The 20,647-nt window shown below is 46.9% G+C and overlaps 2 protein-coding genes across 2 annotated transcripts in view; both read left to right on the top strand.

Moving 5' to 3' along the window:
* F8 (coagulation factor VIII) overlaps window positions 1-3,740 on the top strand; it is a 105,293-nt gene extending 101,553 nt beyond the window's left edge. The window contains exons 24-26 of the mRNA XM_019481905.2: window positions 945-1,093; window positions 1,531-1,707; window positions 3,253-3,740. Of these exons, the coding sequence (XP_019337450.1) occupies window positions 945-1,093; window positions 1,531-1,707; window positions 3,253-3,408 (482 nt within the window). The 3' untranslated portion in view covers window positions 3,409-3,740. The remainder of the gene's footprint in view (window positions 1-944; window positions 1,094-1,530; window positions 1,708-3,252) is intronic.
* A 15,274-nt stretch (window positions 3,741-19,014) lies between these two features.
* MPP1 (MAGUK p55 scaffold protein 1) overlaps window positions 19,015-20,647 on the top strand; it is a 45,031-nt gene continuing 43,398 nt past the window's right edge. Inside the window, exon 1 of the mRNA XM_059732644.1 lies at window positions 19,015-19,062. Within this exon, the coding sequence (XP_059588627.1) occupies window positions 19,030-19,062 (33 nt within the window). The 5' untranslated portion in view covers window positions 19,015-19,029. The remainder of the gene's footprint in view (window positions 19,063-20,647) is intronic.

Raw genomic sequence — 20,647 nt, 5'->3', positions numbered from 1 at the left:
TGCAAAGTGTGCCTAGAGACAAGTGGGCAGGTCAATGATCAGACCAGCCCTGGGACTCCCACTTGTTACAACTCCCCACATATCCCTGCCTCTGCCCCAGCCATGGCCCCATGCTGTCACTGCCATGCAATCCCAGGGTCTCCATGGAGACTGGCTGGGAGTGGGGGGATGGTGGGGAGCTGCATCCAGAGCTCGGATCTTGGGACAGTGACAGCTTGGGGCCAGGATCAGGACCAAGGCAGAGCCACAATCCACTCCCTGTATGCTCCTGCCCACGGAACCGGCATCCATTGTAGGGGCATGTGGGCAGTGGTTTGCGGTTCTGCCCTAGCTCTGGCCCTGTGCTGTCACTGCCCCAAAATCTCAGGGTCTCCCCAGTCCCACCTGCCCATCTTGTTCCTGGATGCCACTCCCTGCCAGCCTGAAGCCCCATCTCCGCTGCTGAGATGTGCACCCTGCCCGCACGGGTCCTACCCCTGGTGGTGGGTGAGGGGCGGATGGGCTGTGGTGCCCGGGCAGTAGGGCCAGGTCCAGTGGTTGTGGCAGATGGAAGGAGCTGCTGCTGCCAGCGCTGCTGGGAAGTGAGCTCAGTCCTGCTGCATGCCCAGGGGTGGCAGGGCCAGCCGCATGCACCATGGACCAGGCTGCCCCTCATGCCTAGGCTGGGTGGGACCAAGGGACTCCCCACAGGCTAGACAAAATCCCTTGGTGGGCCGGATCTGGCCTGCAGGCCACATTTTACCCACCCCTGCAAAAGGGAAGGCAGATGTCATAGCTAGGTAAAAGACATGCCCAGCAGGACTGTGACAGCTAGTTTCACTGTGATAACAGATGCTCCCCCTTTTAATTTTGGCCAGTGGGCCACCATATGTGACTAATGGACAGCCAGAAGAGACATTAATAGAATTGTCAGTTACTCACCCACTGCTTGTACTCTCTTCCAGGCTGCTCCATGCCCTTAGGAATGGAGGATAAAAGTATCTCCAACCAGCAGATCTCAGCCTCCTCCTACAGTGACAAAATCTTCTCCATCTGGCCTCCCTCCCAAGCTCGACTTAACCTGCAGGGAAGGACCAATGCTTGGAGGCCAAAGGTAACCCACTCACTCACTGCTGCAGGAAAATGGGGTTGTCTGGCCAGCCAGGATACTAAATGGGGTAGGGAGAAAGCATTGACTTAAGGCAGGGAGGGAGCAAGCACATACTTTTGGCTTATCCCCTTCATTAGGAGTTGGGAGTAGCTGTGGGGTCAGTCTAGCAAGGGCAACACAAGGTTAACAAAGATTTTGGGAATTCTTGGAACAACCCCTCTGCCAAAGCTGGCTGCAAACCTGTGTAAGGATGATGATTTAGAAATGGCAGTGGTGTGTGAATTCCCTGACTTCACACTGAGATTAATGTGAGGGTCCAATCTTGGCTAAATAGCAATTTCTGGAGAAGCTGGAACTGCTGAGGAGACGTTTTGCTCTTGGCTTAGTGGATACTTCCAAAGGGGAGTCCATGACACAGAGGCCATTTTATTGTTCTCCAGGTGAACAGCCCAAATGAGTGGCTGCAGGTGGACTTTGGGAAGATCAAGAAGGTGACTGGAATTGTAACCCAGGGTTCTAAAACTATCTTGACCAACATGTTTGTGAAGGAGTTTGCTGTCTCCAGCAGCCAGGATGGCACACACTGGTCTCCAGTTCTTCAGGATGGTAAAGAAAAGGTAGGCAGAGCCAGGCAAATCCTGGGGAATCATGAAGCATTTATATACATGCTCTGGGATTGGTGGGGGAGGGGACTTTAATTAAAGCAGCTCCGAGAGCTGTTCTATTTAAAGCACCTGGAGCATCTCTTGTATCAGTGTCCCTACGCTTCAAAATAGTGGTGAGGGTGCTTTATTTAAAGCTCATTGAATAAGCTTTAGATAAAATGCCCCCACCACCATTTTGAAGTGTGGAGACACTGATACATGAGATATGAGGCTGCTGGAGCATGGTAATTGCCACTCTCCAGAAGACTATATTAGTTGAGTGCTCCAGTGCTCTGGAATTACATCACATTGGAGCAGTGTCCCTGCTCATGTATAGGCACCCATAGACGTTGGTGCTCATAGACTTTACATCTGGGAAGGGGCTAGTAGGCCGCATTTACTTAACAAAGGAGAGTTCCTTGATCTGTAGTCAAGGACTCTTCTCAGCAATGTGCTGCCAAGATTATAATGTCCATTTTGCCTAAGCAATTAGCCAGTCTTTGGGGCCTTGCATGGTTGTTCCTGATAGACCGAGGACTTGGTGATACAAATTAGGTATGTTCTCAGTGTAATTTACAGAATTGTGCACAGAGTCCTGCTTCCCTGAACTCACTGGAGCAGCAGCAAGAAAATTTTGAGTCCAGAAATTCCCAGTCTGCCTCTCCAGTGAACTGCATGTCCAAAAAGCTCCATGTTTCTGCTTTATCTCAGGGTCATACTCACACCTCCTTCCAGCTCTGTGTCTCTGAAACATAGCCCAGCTACAAAACCCATCTAGACCAGCCTTTTCAAGCAGGCAAACCATTCAACCCACATGGTTTAACTCTGATTTCTCACCTGCTGTAGGCATAGACTATCCCTCCATTGTTTGTAGCTCTCCCTGCTACATAAAGGGGCTTGTCTGCTCCTTACCATATCCTCACTTTAATGAAGTCTGTGAATGTCTTTTGGTTTGAGATTCCCAGAAGGGCAGATATTAGCACCTTTCAGCATAGCAATAATAAGGGGCTCCAACCCTAAACTTGCCTCCTCAGCTAGAGACTCCTGTACAAGTGTGAGTGTGTTGCAGTGGCATGTCAACCATTTGCTTTTCCATTTAAACAAAAATACATTCTCAGAGCCTCGCATAGGTGAAGAGGTGGCCATACCAAATCTTTCCCCGCTGGGGAAGTCAGCAGGTCAGTGAGAGCTCCTATACATGTGCAGGGAGCCTGTTCTGACATGCTGTAATTCCAGTGTGGAAATTAATGCATTCCAGCAGTCTCCAGCATCATGTGTATCAGTGTTCCCATGCTGAAAAATGGCAGCAGGACACTTTAAACTAAAGCTCTTTTGACAAGCTTTAGTTCAAAGTGCCCTGCTGCCATTTTTCAGCTTGGGGAAGCTGATACATGTGATGCTTTGGCCCCTTTAATTTAGTGCAGCTCTGAGAGCCGTGCTAATTAAAGTGCCCCCACACCTCCCAGAGTACCTGTATAAACACCTTGAGAGTGCTAAAGATTTTTTTCTCCCTTTCAGATTTTCAAGGGCAATCAAGACTACATCAGCTCTGTGGTGAATACCTTGGACCCTCCACTCTTTGCTCAATATGTGAGGATACACCCCCGCCAGTGGAACAACCACATTGCTCTGAGGACAGAGTTCCTAGGCTGTGACACTCAACAAGCATACTGACATGCAGGAGGCCTTGTTAAAAGACCTGAGTATGACTGGACATTGAACTGTGAGCAAGACTGGAAGCACCCAGGCAAGGAGGTCTCCTGCAGTTGTCATGAAGAGAAACATTGGCTATGGATAAAAATAGAATCAGCTCCAGTGACTTCACTGGATATTTATTCATTTATACTAGCAGGGACCTTAGGCCTAGACACACTGAATAATCCAATTAATTGGAAGGAAAAGGTCTAGAAAGCCTTATAGCTCTTTGCTCTCTTTTTGTCTGTCGTATACTATGTGCCATATAATCGGAATATAACACTGAATAATTAAACAGTAATTTTCCAGTATACATCTGTACTTTCTCCTCTTCTCTAGGCTCAGCTAGCCTTGAAATCCCTGCAGAGCTCAGAGTCAGCATTAATAGAGGCTAATAATTAATTAACTGCAGAGGTCTGCTTCTCACTCTTTGTTATTTTCCACAAGCTCTTGATGACCTGGACATGGCTCTTGAATGAACTATGGAAGGTGCTGTTAGGAAGGAGAGATAAGGGTGATGCAGAGAAGGCTGCCCAATCCCTGCCCAGGGGCCATGTTTCACAATCCATCAGGGCTCTGTGAACACAATGGCCTATCCTGGGGAAATTGTCTGATTAGCAGTTGCCAAAGCCAGTGCCTCTTCAGCTCAACCAGAGTTGTGGGCTTGGCCCTGAGTTCCCTTTCTTTCCTTCCCTGGGATAAGTCAGTGGGGTTTCTGAGCTGTCCTGGCCTGGTGCCACTATCCTGTCTTTAGCAAGTCCCTTTCCTATTTGTTGGCAGGCATCTCACAGAGTGAACCCAACCCCCTGAGCTGAAAGCGAGTTTGATTTAGGAGCTGACTTTTGCTTCTATCCTGTCTGGTGGAATCCAGAACATACTTCTTTCCCACAAAATGTAGGTCGTCTTGATCTCCCCTGACCTGTGTGATATGGGCCCATCTTTGCTCATGCAAAGATGTTTGCTGCTGCAGTATTGTATTATTAGATGAGACAAAGGATCCAGGTAGGTGCCTTTTCTAATCTGCCCTGCAAACATAGCCCACACACTGCATAGAGTCCAAACTACCTTCTCTTGGAGTTTGGCTTTATCATCAAAGCAACAATAAGATAACATCAGCTGTCACCTTCCTCACTACCTTGTCTGCTCACTGGGGCTCCTCACACTGGACTACTCAGCCCATGCCCAATATCCTCTCTCCCTTGAGGCTCTGCCATGCCCCCTTCTACCCAACTGGGATTATCAATCACCTGCACTGGTGACTCAGCCGAGCACGTTTAACCCTTTCCCAGAGGAACTGACACCAACTAACAGATAGTAATACACCATGAAAGAAATTCACAGAAGGCTTGTGCAGCTAAAACTATCTACTCTGATGATCAGATGGTGATTATAGCATGGTTCCTTTGTTTTAAGTGTAGATGGAGCCCAGCATCAATGACCCAAAGAGGAGGGGAGTTCAGGATGAGTGGTTGCTCCTCAAGGGAGCAATCCTGGATGCACAAGCAAAGTCTATCCCATCTTGGAGGCAAGGCAGCAAAAGGGCACAGCAGCCTCCTTGGCTCTGCAGGGAACTAGCGGACCTCCTGCACCTAAAAAGAAAGACCTACAAAGGATGGAGGACTGGATCCACCTCCAAGGAGGAATATTCTGCACTGGTCCAGACCTGCAGGGAGCGAACCAGGAAAGCCAAGGCTTCAACTGAACTCCAACTAGCTACAAGTATCATGGACAATAAAAAGTCCTTTTTTAGATATGTGGAGAGCCAAAGGAAAAGTAAGGGCAACATTGGACCCCTGCTAAACCAGATGGGACAACTGACAACTGATGCCCAGGAAAAAGCCAACTTGCAAAATGGGTACTTGGCGTCGGTTTTTCACCAGTCCCATTATGGGACGGGAAGGCCTGGGTGAGGGAGATTCCTTACCCTCCATCAATGCTGACCTTGTGAAGGAGCACCTTGGGAGGCTGGATACCTTCAAGTCAGCCAGCCCTGACAGTCTACACCCCAGGGTACTCAAGGAGCTGGCTAGTATCATAGCTCAGCCCCTGGCACAGATCTTCGAGAACTCCTGGCGCTCTGGTGACTTGCCCAAAGATTGGAAGAAGGCCAATGTGGTACCTATCTTCAAGAAAGGGAGGAAAGCAGATCCAGCAAACTACAGGCCCATCAGCATGACCTCTATCCTGAGGAAGGTCTTAGAAAAGATTATCAAAGAAACCATTCTTAACAGACTGGCCGATGGCAACATCCTGAGGGACAGCCAGCACGGGTTTGTTGCGGGTAGGTCTTGCTTGACCAATCTTATTTCCTTTTACGACCAGGTGACCTATCACCTGGACAGGGCAGAAGAGATTGATGTTATATATCTTGACTTTAAAAAAGCCTTCGATCTGGTATCCCATGATCTCCTCTTACCAAAACTGGCCATCTGCAGCCTTGGCTTCACCATGGTCCACTGGCTGGGGAATTGGCTCCGTGTTCAGACCCAGAGGGTGGTGGTTGATGGAAGTCGATTGTTGTGGTGCCCTGTGACCAGTGGTGTCCCTCAAGGCTCTGTCCTTGGGCCAGCACTATTCAACAGCTTAATTAATGATGTGGCCATTGGTATCAGAAGTGGACTGGCCAAGTTTGCCAACAACACCAAACTTTGGGGTAAAACATCCACACCTGAGGACAGGAGGGCAAACCAGGCTGACCTTGACAGGCTCAGGAAATGGGCGGATGAGAACCTGATGGTGTTTAAAACCGAAAAATACAAGGTTCTCCACCTTGGGAAGAAAAACCTGCAGCATCCCTATAGGTTCAGCAGTGCTACGCTGGCTAGCACTACGGATGAAAGGTACTTGGGGGCCATGATTGACCACAAGATGAACATGAGTCATTGATGTGATGCTGCAGCTAGTAAAATGGGCAAAACGCTGGCTTGCATCCATAGATGCTTCTCAGGCAAATCCCAGGATGTCATTCTCCTGTTGTACTTGGCCTTGATCAGGCCACAGCTGGAGTACTGCATCCAATTCTATGCTCCTCAATTTGAGAAGGATGTGGAGAAGCTTGAGAGAGTCCAGAGGAGAGCCATACACATGATCAGAGGTTAGGAAAACAGACCTTATGATGAGAGGCTGAGAGCTATGGGACTCTTCAGCCTGGAAAAGCACATGTTCAGGGGTGATCTGGTGGCTGCCTATAAATTTATAAGGGGTGCTCACCAGGATCTGGGGGAACATCTGTTCACCAGAGAAGGTCAAACGGTCTCAAATTCCTCCATGACTGATTCAGGTTGGACATAAGGAAGAACTTTTTTACTGTCTGAGCCCCCAAGGTTTGGAAAAGACTGCCGCCGGAGGTGGTTCAAGCACCTACTTTGAACACCTTCAAGAGAAATTTGAATGTTTATCTTGCTGGGATCCTATGACCCCTGCTGAGTTCCTGCCCCTGGGGCAGGGGGCTGGACTCGAAGATCTTCCGAGGTCTCTTCCAGCCCTAATGTCTATGAAATCTATGACCTTCCCCTCTTCTTCTCCCCCTCCTCTCCCAGCACCCACTCTCCTCCCCACTTGGTATTTACCAGGCATGCTTTTCGCATGCATAATAAATAGCAAATTCCTAAATTACTCAGATATTGCTCAAGCTGAATCAAATAAAAATGAAAATGATCTTACAGAGAAATGATGGTAAAGTCCAGACTCTACCCAGATGGCATCATACTTGCTTTCAGAGCTTAAAACAAATCTGGGCTCTCAGTACTGAAGGCCATTGCCTTCAGGGCAAACCACATACAAGCCCTGACTCCCTGGACAAAGACGATCATCATCAGCAAAATATTTATATTCACCAATCTATTTGGGGAAAAATATGTAAGTCGGATCCTTGGATAAGGATGCTGGCTCGAGTTTCATTTGTAGTTCCTCAATTGATCCCAGATGTCCCTTCTCCTTCTTATGCCAATGTTATTTCAGGATATCAATGACTCTTTCCAATAAGCCTGATTTTTCAAGGGTGGCACTTTTCTGCTCTGCTCCATCAGGACCTGACAGTAGTGAGCATTAGAGCTGGTCAATAAATGATTTTTTTTCCTGTGAAAAATGTCAATGAAGACAAATATATTTTTTCTAATATTTCTTTGCAGTTTGTTAGATGTTTACTAAAAAAACAAACCTAGTAACCAAAAATTCACAAAACCCTAAATTTCAGTTTTTGGATATAAAGTCAACAATTTTGATGAAAATGGAATATACATTGGTTAAAATGTCATTTGATCAAAAAGGCAACCCACTATATTACCCTCTTTAAGATACTTTCCAATAAGTATGACCAGGTTTAGCAACATGAGTGAAAACCATGTAAAGGAAGATTGGATATCATGGGGATAGGCACCTTGGGAAGTCATAGGCCAGTGGCATTAGAGTAGCTAGGATTAAAGTTTTGGAAAAAGATGTGGCTTCTCCTTTCTTTCTGAGTTATTTGCAGGATGAAAAGGTTGGAGAGCTTTCAACATTGCACTCAATGAACAATTCCAGGAGGTGAGTGATGGCTTTCCAGCAAGGCTTCCATCATCAACCCACAGACTCAGATTGCTGCAGCTTGGGAAGAGTGTTTTCTAGCCAGCTACAGAGTTGGGAGGAAGAGGGAAGAACTGTGGGTTCAGGGGCTAAAATAAAGGGTAGTGGTATGGTGGGAGTATGCCCTTACCTTGGTATGTCAAATTGCAAAGCTTTCCAGTGGTTCCCCCTCCTCTGCCCAGCTTGGACCTCCCCTGGAACTTCCCCTCCTCTTTGGATGCTAAAGTGAGAGCACCTGTTCTGTTTCAATCTACTTTATCCACAGGCACATATGTGATTGGGTCTATGATGCGAAGGGGAATGGCACTGATGTCACAAAAGCAGCAGAGTTCCATGTAGCAAGTGTAGAATCCAGACTGGGAGAAGATTCCTGGATGAGATCTGTGTGTGCATGTACATCATATGTGTTTCCTCTGGGGCTGAGATATACTGGCTTGGACATCACCTGGAACCAGAAGCTTCATTTGTTCTCCTCTGGTTTGGCCTCACTGACTTTGGCCTGCCAGTTGTGGTGAGTATCTTTTAATTTACTTGGTCTAGAGATAGTTTTATGAAGTTGTTGAGTCAGTGGTATTTTAGGGAGGGTAACCATCCTTGCTGTGCAATATGATGCTCTTGTTTTTCTCTGGTAAAAGAAACACAGCTGTAACATAGAATTATGTGGGGGTGGGTGGGTGGATGTTCACAGTATGTGTGTGTGTTGTGTGCAGGCATATGACAATGATTTTGGGGGGCCTATAAATAAAGCTTTCTAGAAGGCATGCCTAGGTAGAAGCCAGGACTTTGCCAGAGAACCAATGGCTTGCCTTGAGGAGAGTGAAACAAAGCTTGAAGGAGGTTTGTCTCAACAGACCATTTTCCACTTTTGCTGCTGAGTGATTAATGGGCTGTGCTGAGTAAATAACATGCAATGATAAGTGCTTTTCTGACACTGCAACCAGCTCCAAGGCACAAAGAACCAGGACCATGAAAGGGCATCATCTTCGGAACCTAGCAATACTATCAAGCATGCCAGGGCTAAAAATTAGATCCACCAGCTGGTGGATGAACACATGACAGCTGTCCTCTTCCCTAGCACTCCATTCTTGTGATCAGTCAGCAGGGGATTGAAATACAAGAATCGGATTCTCCAGACACCTCTGGGGGCCAGGTTGATGTATATTTTAATAGAAATACAGGGTATGCCATAGTTGATCAGATCATCAATTCGTCAGGTCTGGAGTCATGCCTGCAGTCATGGCCCGCCAATATCTAAATTTACAGATGAAGGGAGAATGAAAGCATAATGCATTCACGCCATTTTGCATTGCTGTATGCACCGGGCTGGAAGAATCTTTCCTTGCTGGCATTTGCAGTGATTAGATTACAGCCTGAAGCAGGAGATCTAATTACCCTTTAGCTTAATCCCATCATTGCAACAGAACTGATCATAGAAACAAGATGGTGAAACCAAGGAGTGGTTCCTCAAGCTCATCATAGCAAGCAACTCCCTTCTCCCCCTCCCCTCCACCCAGTTTGTGTTGCTGGTAACTTGGGTCTTAATTTTATCAATGCTCTCATTAAAAGAACTGTATTCAAGATCAGGATCAGGATGGCTAGCTAAGGAGAAGTTAAATTAGGGGTCCCAAGAGTGTCCTTTATACAGTAATTGATTAGGCTCCAAGGACTCTAAACATCTGTCTGGAGCTGGGAAGCCATTCTATCTATCTTTTATTTTAGGCACAGGAGAACAAACATTGATGCCTTCAGGCCCCTCAAGGTGAATCTGTTCAAAGTTCAAAGTTGCTGCATCAGAGAGACATTGGATGCAGGGGCTGACATTGAGAGACACTGAATGCAGGGGCTGAAACTGGCAGGGTGTTAGGATCTAACAGGATGGACCCGCAACAAAACAGCAGGAGAAGAGAAATCCTATCTGCAGGGCCCCATGCTGCAGGGAAAGGAGAATGGGCAAGAGAATCCAGGAACTTGCAATGCCTGTAATTGACCCTGAAGCCCTCAACAGCTGGTTCAAATGGGTGATGTGGCCTACTTTACTGACAGGTGCATATTCCAAGGAGCCAACCCAATACAATACATCTGTGTACCTATGCTGTTATAGCCTTGAGTTCCCACCTCAGTAGAGCTTCATTGAGCTCTGGAAAAATCATCTGGAAAAGGGTGAGAAGGCCAAAGGGTTGTTTTTTGCTTGAGAGATGGCACTGGCTAGTATCAAAGGGGGAGTATTCTAAAATAAAAAAGGGCTTAGTCCATCTGTCTGTCTGTCTGTAGTGCTCTGGGAGCACTCTGGTTACCGAAACAACCAATCAAAGTGCTCCAAGAGCATTACGGACAGGAGGTGGTGGTGGCATGGTGGAGCACCGCCATGATAGCAGGGACGGAGGGGGTAGAGTGGGGGGGTGGGGGGTTCTGGCAGAGGGGGATGGAAGGGATGGTGGGGCAAGCTGCTTCCTCGCTACCTGCTCCTGGGAGGCAGTGGTGGTGTGTGTGTGTGTGTATGTGTGTGTATGGGAGGGTGGGGGTTAGGGTTAGAATTAGGGTTAGCAAGCTTCCCCCTCCATCCCCGCTGTCATTCTTGATGGGCAATTCACTAGTTTTGGGATAAGGATTAGCAGGGACTCCTTCAGAGGTCAGGTCAGCCTGTTTAGTGCTCCCAGCCTCCTCCTCCACCACTGGTGCATCCTTGAGCTTGGATTTGTCTGTGATTCATGAGCTAGGTCTCTTGGGCTGTAGGGATAGTGAGATACTGCATTTTGAAAGGGAAGTCACATTCTCCTCTACAAGCAAGTGAAGCACCTTTTGGATTTGCCCTGCTCAGACCATGAATTGCTGTCCTTGCCCTGGGCACTGAGATTTTAAAGTATTATGATGAGGATATTTCAGAAACTATTAACCAGGCACGAAGCAGATGCACCCCATTGCGGGTGACTGGGGTGTTTTGGGAGTGGGAACTGGGAATTCCAACAGGCCTGTTAGATAGGAATCAGGCTGCAAACACAAAGGAATCTGAACTAAACCAGCAGTCCTTGTCCAGTCATAAGTCCTAGAGATGACTTGGGGATGTTTTCCAGCTGCCCAGGAAGCAGGCAAATCAGTTGCCTCTGAGTAACTGCTTTGGAAAGACAGATTGTAGGCAGACAGATTCATAAAAGCCTTTACAGGCTCCACTGTTAGTTTCCAGAATTGTCTCCTTTAATTTGTCCTCCTGTAAGGGAATGGAGACAACCCCTAGATTCCCCCTGTGCAATTGTAGTTGAAGTTCCCTTTCTGTCACACCAATGTTTTGGTAGTTAGAGGGCTCTTTGACTGAGGGAAGTCATTGCTTCATTGACTTCAGTGGAATGGTACAGAGTGGCAGGTCCACACCCACTGGGGATCTGACTCAGAGCCAGCTGTACACCTAACCTGAACAGTACTGTGCATTTTACTTTGGTAGACTTTTTTTCATGTAAAATCAGCAGGAACCGACTCCTTTGACAGATGGCACAATCTAATAATGCCCACCATAGTATGTAATACCCAGTGGTATGGGGTACCTATTAGTAGGTCATCTCAAGAAACAACATTTGGTAGGGATTAAGTTTCACTTGGAAGGTCCTCTGAGATATCAGATCTCAGCTACTGAGGAGTGGCCTTGCTCTGTTTGTTTGTGCAGATTCATGCCCCAGTTTCTCTATTTTCTTCTATTCTAACCTCTTCCTGCCTCTCCCTCCTCTTATTTCATATGACTTGGGGTTACCCATGAAAGTGACTCACCAGCCTAAAGCAATCATACCAGCAATCATACCTTCAAATCTTTTGCATTGGCTGCATTGCTGATGGATGTTGGCACTACAGTTTGGCATAAATTGGTCACAGAATGCTAACTTCAGTGCACAGAGAGCACTCTGCAGAGGCACCAGGGCCAGATTATGATGGGGTGGGGCCCTAAACTAGGGATTCCCAACCTTTCTATGTTGTGGCCCAGCAAACTGTGGATTGGAAACGGCTGTGGCCTGGCAAACTGTGAACCACCGCACGGAGAGCCCTTGAACACAGGTAAAGATACCTCCACCCCCTGGGCAAGGAGGTGGGACCAAACCTCAACCGTGGTTGCCACAGGCCCTGCAGGAGGAGTCACGGCCTCTCCGCCTGGCTTTGTGGGGCCGTGGTTTGCCAGTTCGTAGTCACTTCCAGTCTGGCAGCTGACCCTTCACGACCCGGGGGTTGGCTTAGAGGCCCCTCATAATGTGAGGCCCTAAACTGCAGCTTTCTTAGCTTGTGCCTAAATCTGGCACTGAGAGATACAGAGGCTGTTACATCATCCCTATTCCTGTGTGCCAGCAAAGGGGACACAGCCTTATCTTTGAAACATCCTGCATAAGTTAAAGCCACTTTAGGCTGTTCTGTGTCTTGCTGGAGGGTGTGGTTGGTCTGATCCAGGATCAGGCAAGAACAAAGTCCACCTTGGAGACTCACTCTCGAGCTCCAGCAAGAGCTGAGGATATGGACTGCTGTGTCAGTACAATAGAGTCACTCTGGATATTGCCTGTGTATGTGCCATTATGATCCTGCCAGAAATCCAGCTGATCTGCTGGGTAGTTATCTGTCATTTAGCTTTCTTTTCCTACACCTAAACTAATCTGATATTCTTTGAATATTTGAAAAGCATCCCATAGCCACTGAAAGGTGCTACAATACACTTTTCTATTGTAACACAGCGTTCTGATTATACAGGAAATTTATTTTCCACATAAAACTGGAAAATGGAAAATCAGGGCAAAAATGTCTGAAGAGGTTCCATGATGAGGCAAGTCACAGGAATCTAGAAACAAAAGGAAAGACCTCAGATCCTCACACTCTTAGAAGCCCTCTGGAGGCACAGGAAACTAAAAGTTTGTGGGATATGCCTACCTGGTCCTAGAAGACATGCAAGATATCTAGCTTTCAGTGATCATAGTGCAGTGCACACATAACCCAACCAGCTTTAAATGCATCAACTTAGGTACGAAGAGCAGTCTAGCTGCAGCAAATTAGAACTTAGTGGGCACGCCTACATGTGTCCCAATGATGCTGTTGTTGCTGCGCCATTGTAGTCTCCTGTGCTATTCACCTGTGTGTTCAGTCCGTTGGGTCTTTTCTGGTGTTGTTGTTGTTTAGGAAAGACACAGGTTTGTTACTGGGCTGACTTTTGGTCGGTCTCCCAGGGGGTCTCGTCTGCCATGTCTTTGTTGGAAAGTATTTTAATTGGGAGGGAGATGGTCTATCCCGCCTCCCCAGGTGCCTTTCTTCAGTTGTCCTGACTGTCCTTCTTGCTTGGGGCTCCGCCTCCCCTACACCCCACCTGATGCCAACCAAAGGTGTCGCTTCCTGGGTCACTAGTACTGGTATTGCATACACTTCAGTGTTTTGGCCTTCTTAATTTATGATGGTGGGAGCTGGATGTTGCTTTGTCCAAGTGTTCCCTACTGCCCCTTTATCATGTTTATGCATCTTCTAGACCTCGGGTTGTACTGCCCCCGGAGTCCCTCTCTCACTTCTGGTTTTATACTTGCCATGGGTCAGACCTGCACCCATCCTTGTCCTACCTGGCCCTGCCAGGATCCAATCTGAGTTGTCGGTGTCTCCCTTCCACAGTATTCCTTCAGGTAAGTTATCGAAACTTCCCTGGCTCTGTTCCTTTAAGGAAACCCAACCCTGGGGCAACCACTACATCCCTCCAGAGGGACTCTGCTCCTGTTCCAGTTCCGGCTTCTCCGTGCCAGTTGGGAACCTCTCTTCCAGTTCTCCCCACTGGTCTCCCGCTGGGCTTTTTATACTGGCCTCTGGAGTCTGGACAGCAAATTGGCCCTGGCATGCTGCTATAAAGCGTGCCCACGCCAATGTGGGAGCCAGTCCCAGCTCCTCCCGGCTTTGCTGCTTTTTTTCTTGTCCCAGGGACCTAAGATCGGGCAAGGGAGAAGCCACACCTGCATAAACTCACCTATTGCAGGGCTTTGAGGGAGTGAAGAAGCGTGCCGGGGAGAGTCACCCATGCGGTTCATCAGCCATGCTCATCTGCAGCTGAGACCGGGTGACGTCATTGGAAGATGCTACCCAGTGGGGACAAAAGCTGGCCCTGAGAGCGCGGAAATGGGCATGCCGAGAACAAAGAGTGCGGCGGGGAGCCGTTGCGGTGGAGGCTCCTGGTGCCAGCAAGGAGCCGAAGATCTGGCAGGGGGTGGATCGGCTTCAGCAGCTGAGACTGCAAGCCCTCCCCACACTGGAGAGAAGCAGCACCGTCTGGGAACAGGAGAGCCGGTCCAGAGATGGGCGGCGGCGGCGGCTGCAGCAGGAGCTGTAGCAACTACCACCAGGAGTGACCAGCTCAGGAGTGAGCTGGAGGGGCTGGCCAAGAGATTGGCAGCAGTGGCAGTGGGACCTGCCAAGCACAGCGGTGACAAGCGGAGCGGAGATGCCAAGCTAAAGAGGGCTCCAGCAGGAGCCAAAGAAGATCCTGACCAGGGCGGGAGCCCCGCCCGGGGGATGCGCACACTGAAGGCACCGGGGGGAGTGGAGTCGGTGAGCCTACAGCACTAGGGCTCCTCCCCCCAGTTCCTTTCTCCCTTTTTTCCCTTATTGTGTTTCCCTCTCATTGTTTTATTCCCATTTGGTCTTTGTTGTGCTTGGTTTAGGGGTCCTCACCGCATGGCTTGTTTTGTGTCGTTGGTGTAGCTTTTTTAGTTTTCTTTCTTTCTTGTTCTGTTTTCTTTCCCCGCCCAGTGTGGGTTTACCGGCACTTTCTGCTGGGTTCCGGGAGGCTAGGGACCCTGACAGAGGATCGCAGGTGTGTTGTGAATGCGGTGGCAGTCAGCGGCATCCTCCTGAAATGTCCGGAGCCACAAGAGAACGTCTCAGAAGATGGGACGTCTCGAATCCTCCAGACCCAGGTGGAACCTCAGATGTTCTTCTGAGACAAAGGGGACATAGTTGCCAAGGAGATCATCATCGAAGGGTCAGCCGTAAAGAGATCCTGTGGCCCATCTCAGAGGGTGGCGCACGGCCGGGGTGTAGGGGAGGTTGGAGCCCCACGGACACTTGCCAAGGGACATGATGGTTCTGGAGGTGCCCTCAAAGGAGACCCCCTTCACTGAAGATCCATCTGAAGATGTGGCAGGTGAATTTGGGGGACCCTCCACGGCCTACACGAGGCTATTTGGCGCACAAGACCAGCTGCCCGTGCAAAGGCAGCATGAGAATGGATCAACAAGTAGAGATGGGCACATTTCTTTTTTTTTCTTTTACTGCGATGGCCCTGTCTGCCGTGGTTTCACTTTTGCCACATTCCTGTTCTGGTGCAGCATCCTGCCAGCTTTGCTCTTCACCTGGCTGAGGTAAGTCTTTTTCACAGCCATCATTTAGTACTTTCTGGCCACGCACAGTTATTTTTAGCAGCTATGTCATCATAGTGACATGGTATAGAACTGCACAGCTGCCAGCCATCCGTGTGACCAGAGGACAAGATGACATTCCACTGATGCTCCTGTAGGAATGGGACTAAATCCCAATGCTGGATGTAGGCCCCCGTAAACAGCAGGGATGTTGGGATTCTGGCTTTCTACCTGAGGCCTGTCTCTGTCCACAAATTCAAAATCTTTCCAAGTATCTGGCTCTGAACAGGCAGACATCCTCTGAAATGCACCTGAAATGTCTTCTGACTTGCTAGCCAAAGCCTAGAGAACCCAGTATTTTCTAATGTGCTCCCCTGATTTGCACCCACCTTGCATACACGAGCACTCCAAACAGATGTTCCATGCAGAGCTGAGTATTAATTGGGCCTGATCCTAAGCCCACATGGATCGATAGCCAGGGTCTTTTTGCTTCCATGGACTGTGGGTCAGACCCTTTGTGTATGGTAACTCCAGTTCCTCTTAGTTTCACACCTATTTTGTTGCATTAATTCAGGGAAGGGGTGAGAATAATGTGGGCATGGGTAGCAGTGAGTCTTTTCCCACTATAACAAACACTTGTTCAAACTTTTCAGGCTGCTGTGGTTCGTGGATCTTCAAAGACCAAGAGGAGGTGTGTGAGGGGCCTGTTTTTCAAACAGGGGAAGAGGAACCAGCTCCCTGAGTGAGAAGTTACCCAGCAGCAATGGCAGCACTGTGGCTGAAGGCTGCCTTTCCTTTGCTAATCTGTCTGGTTGTTTCTGCCTTCTCTGATTCCAACACTGAAGGTGTCTCCCAGTCCTCCACCTACCGGATTTTGGGAATCCAACGACAGAGTGTGCAGAAACTGGTACTGAGGAGACTTCTGGCTTTCCAGGAGATAGGCAAAGAGATTCCCCCTGCCATGGAGGAGAGACAAGGAGAAATCCGGCGTAAGTAGCCCAAGTAGCAGCTGAATACACTCAACAGAACGATCTGCCATGTCCTGTAAAAACCAATTCTCTCTGTCCAACTCCGCACCTTGGAAGTAGGGTATGGTACTGACAGATCCACTGGAAGTACTAGTAGATTACATATCTTTTACTCCCTCCCATCACATGGCGTCTAGGCTATGAATGCTGAGGTGAGTGATGGATGTGATGCTCCTTGGTCTCTTTGAATAAATTGTGTGCTGAAGCAAGGTGCTCCATGCTCAGGGTTATGGCCACAGGTATGGTATTTTTGTGGACACACTGAGAACTTCAGTCTCCAGTGCTATAAGTCCTGTGATTTACTGCACCAGAGACTGAAGTTCTCAGTGTGTCCACAAAAATACCATAATTGTGGTTATAGTCTTGAGCATATGCCCACAGGACTGATCTAAGAAGAACCACTCTTGAAGGATGGGAAGGGACTTTGGACCCTGTGAGCTATTTCATTCTAAGATACTTTGATAAAGTTACCCACAAAGGGCTAAATTAGTGCCAGTGGGAGTTAGAGACTTTGTGATGTGCATTAAGAAACTTTCATAGCCAGCTTCTCCAGCCCCAACCATGCCAAAGGGTGAACAAATATTTCAAGAGGGCAGAGTGTAATTACTTGACTGCTGTCACACTACTATCTTTTGCATTTGTACAAAAGGCTCAGTATTCAGTATTCTCAGTGCTCTCTGCTTCCTCTGCACAGAAGCTGAAGCCTGAAGTAATTTGCATCAAGGATATTGACTTTAGGCTTATTTCCTGCTTTAGCTGTTGTTCTTTAAATCTGCAAAGGACAGTCACAAGGTGTGGGAAATGAAAAGGAAAGTTTATTCTTAGCTTTAACACTTAAATGCTCTGGGATCCATTTAATCAACAAAGGAGATGGAGAAGGGATCCTGTTACATTGTTCATGCTTCCATGTAAATTCTGACTTAACAACAAGTGATCCTAGGACTTTCCAAATGTACCCTTATGAAAAGTCTCAGAGATGCTGGAGGATCAGGCAAGGGAGAGTCAGTATTGGATATTATTGGGTCTCTTATATACAGCAAGGCTGATAAATTACCCCTTCTGCAAAGGAGATCCTTGGAGCACAGTTCACTTAACTATATCCAAAATCCTTCTTCCCACAGTGCCTTGTTTCCTTCACTGAGTAGAATATGTTCCCTCTGCAGGCGTCCGCAGATCTTGGCTCTCAGAGTACATGAATGACCTCTGGTCCCACGTCCGCGAGACCTTCCCACGGTCGGCTCTGTATGCATTCCCCATTGCCTTGGGGCTCATGCTTGTTCTCTGCTCTATCACGTAAGTGTGTATGTAACCCGCAGTTCAGTGTTTATGAAGCAGCTCCCTCCATGCCCAGTCCACATAGGAGATGGTTTGCTTACACTCCTACTTCCAAGATTTAATCCTGCAGTTTACATTGTTTTCAATCTGGTTCCTAGCCATGACCAAGATGGTGGTCATCACATGTGGACTGCATCACTTAGCAGGTGGTGTATGGTATGGCATAGTTGGGATATGTACCTGTAGTGTTAGATGATACAAATAATGCTTTTACTTTAACCTTTCCTACAAAGTAGTTTTGTGGAATGGCATGCCAGAGGAATTTTCCCTATGCTATCACTTGTAGATCCAGTAAGTATAGCCTCTTGTGTGCTCAATGATCCTGCTAAACCAAGAAATCTCAATAGGCAAAACTCTCTTTTTCTTCTCTTTCTATTTAAGCAATTACTTTTCTTTCAGTCATCATGTTGAGTTGCCGTGACCTTTCTCTTTTTCCTTAGGATATGTTTTCTTGTGCAGTTTGCTATGTTATAGGTAGAATCAACACTGTATGTTTTGATTCGTGATGTGCCCTGTGCTTTTAAAACAAAGTAGTCCTTCAGAGAAATATATACAAGAATAAGTTTTCCCAGTTTATGAAGTACTTCATTAAGCCTCTGGGTGTGGTAAAAAGTAATTAACTTACAAATAAAAAATGTTCATAAAATTTAGACGTGAATTTTTTTAAAGGTTGGGAATATTCAGATTTGGGTTTTGAGTTAAATGCATATATTTTATGGCTTATTTTTACATAAAGAGCAATAGTTCTCATTACCAAAGAAAAGACTAGGGTCCTCTTACTGGACAGTGGTAGATGTATCCATCACTCCCCGCTGTATAAGTTTCTGCTGAGATGGGAGGAAAAACTAATTTCCTTTCTTTGAAAAAATCTATTTGTGTGAACTGAGGCTTTGGATACCTGCTATACCACACCCAGTCCTTCCAGGAATAGTTTTGCTGTATTTAGGAGTGATTTTTGTTCTCAGGGAAGTGTCCTTGATAACTTCATGAAAGAGTATAGTCCAGTATTCCTGAGAGAATTGCACCTCAAATTTGCCTTCTCTGCCAAATCCCCAAACTAAACTTCTCAGTACTTTGTTTTTTTCAGTGTTGCAGCTAGAAGCAGCTTTATCCCACCAAGCAAGAGAAAGTTGTAGTTACAGCAAGTTGGGTCTTATTTTCATTTTCTTTTCCTTTCTTGGTCCCCAGCATGTTCTCACCCTATTTTCCATTTACTGACATGTTATTCTGCCTCCTGCTTTTGTTTTTCAGGGTTCTCATGGAGTGAGAAAACCAAAGGAATTGCAAGGTGTGTCTGTCTTCTCCAGGGTTTGTGGCCCAGCCCAATGAAGTGTTCCTCAAAAGTTCCAGCAGTACATGTGAGCTGTTCCTGGTTTTTCATACATATCAGGTTGGCCAGCACTGTTTCTTTCTTTCTGCTCATTCTGCTGATTTTGTACGAATGAAGAAAATGTACACTGAACATCCAGATCACATTATTTATCATTCAGTAACTCCTAGACCTTCCCTTTCTGATGTTTTGCTATCAGTATGTGTTGAATTAAACCAGTGAAATGACTTGGCAGCTGCTCTTCCTTTGGGAGCATTATCAATACATATACTTTCAAATAATACCCATATCCATGTAATATTACTTAATAGAGGCATGTCATACTGACATTTGGTTTCAGCCACTTGGGACAGATTCCTGGTATGTAAAGAGGAAAACTCCTTGCTAAGCATTACTCTGTACTGAGAAAGAACCTCACACAAGTCTATAACAGAATCAATCATTCATGTTAAATGGATTTATTTCTAAAGGATTCATTTTTTATCTTAATGGGATAAAACTTTCCTTGCAGCATTACCAAGTTGTGGTATGAGGCTGTCCCTATGTGCTACACTGACCTGAGGGACTTTCTTACACTAGTATTTATGTCACAGTAGGGACTAGGAGTTCCATCCAAGGTCAAGTTTCTGTTGTACTAGACACACGGCAAACACTGTAAACTTTTCAGGACAGTCACTATCTTTCACTTTCTGAATAGACAAAACAGACAATGAGAGGGGGCAAAATGAGAGACAGAGAGGGAAATGACTTGCATGACATCAGTGACAGATCCCAGAGTAGGACAAATGTCTTCTGACTCTGTCTAACACCCAGTCCATCTGGTAAAATGTCTGCCAGCATTGTGCAAGCTGATACACGTGACAGACCAAGAAGCATGAAGGTCCCATCTGCTTATGAAGAGCTGAATATGCATCTAGGGATAGGAATGAAACAAAACTGAATGCCTCCAAGTTTCTCAGCTGGGCCATTTTGATCTCTGAACCTGGCCACACCAAAAGCCTGATTCTCTGATCCAGACTTTGGGTCTCACTTTTGCAGTTGACTCCTAGTAGAGCCATATACGCTCTAAACCCCTTTATATATGAAAGGTACAGAGCATGTGGGTTGCTCTGTTTTGGTCTCCTACTCCACAATTTGGATTGCTAAAACTGGTAGATTTTTTATTGGTGGAGTGAAGTGAGACCTACCCACCACTCATCTTGATGGTCGTTGCTTGTTTGGAACATCACATCTAATCAGTATCACAATTTCAAGGAATGTTTTAGGGATCAATGGGCAGCCCTATGGATTTGGGGGAAAAGGGGAAAAGGGAAATGCAGAGCCCATGGGATTTGCTTAGCATACTCAAAACTGCAGTCAGACCATCTGCAATGGTCTATAGAGCAAAGACACAGCAGTTAACATGGTCCAGCATGACTTCATCCTTCATCTCTGTTTGGCCCATCCAGTAGATGGAATTTACCGTTGACCTCTTCAAATGAGCTGCTTCACAGACAGGCAGAAATAAAAAGGAGCTCCTGATAAGTGTATCTATTGTTTATGTCAAATCTGCTGTCTGAGAGGTTTTGCCCATTTTGGTCTAAGGCAAGATTGAATTTTATTAGTGGATGTTA

Source organism: Alligator mississippiensis, chromosome 8, assembly GCF_030867095.1.
Source record: "Alligator mississippiensis isolate rAllMis1 chromosome 8, rAllMis1, whole genome shotgun sequence".
NCBI classification, from domain to species: domain Eukaryota; kingdom Metazoa; phylum Chordata; order Crocodylia; family Alligatoridae; genus Alligator; species Alligator mississippiensis.
The sequence above is the reverse complement of the archived record's forward strand: the minus strand, read 5'-3'. Positions and strand labels throughout refer to the sequence as shown.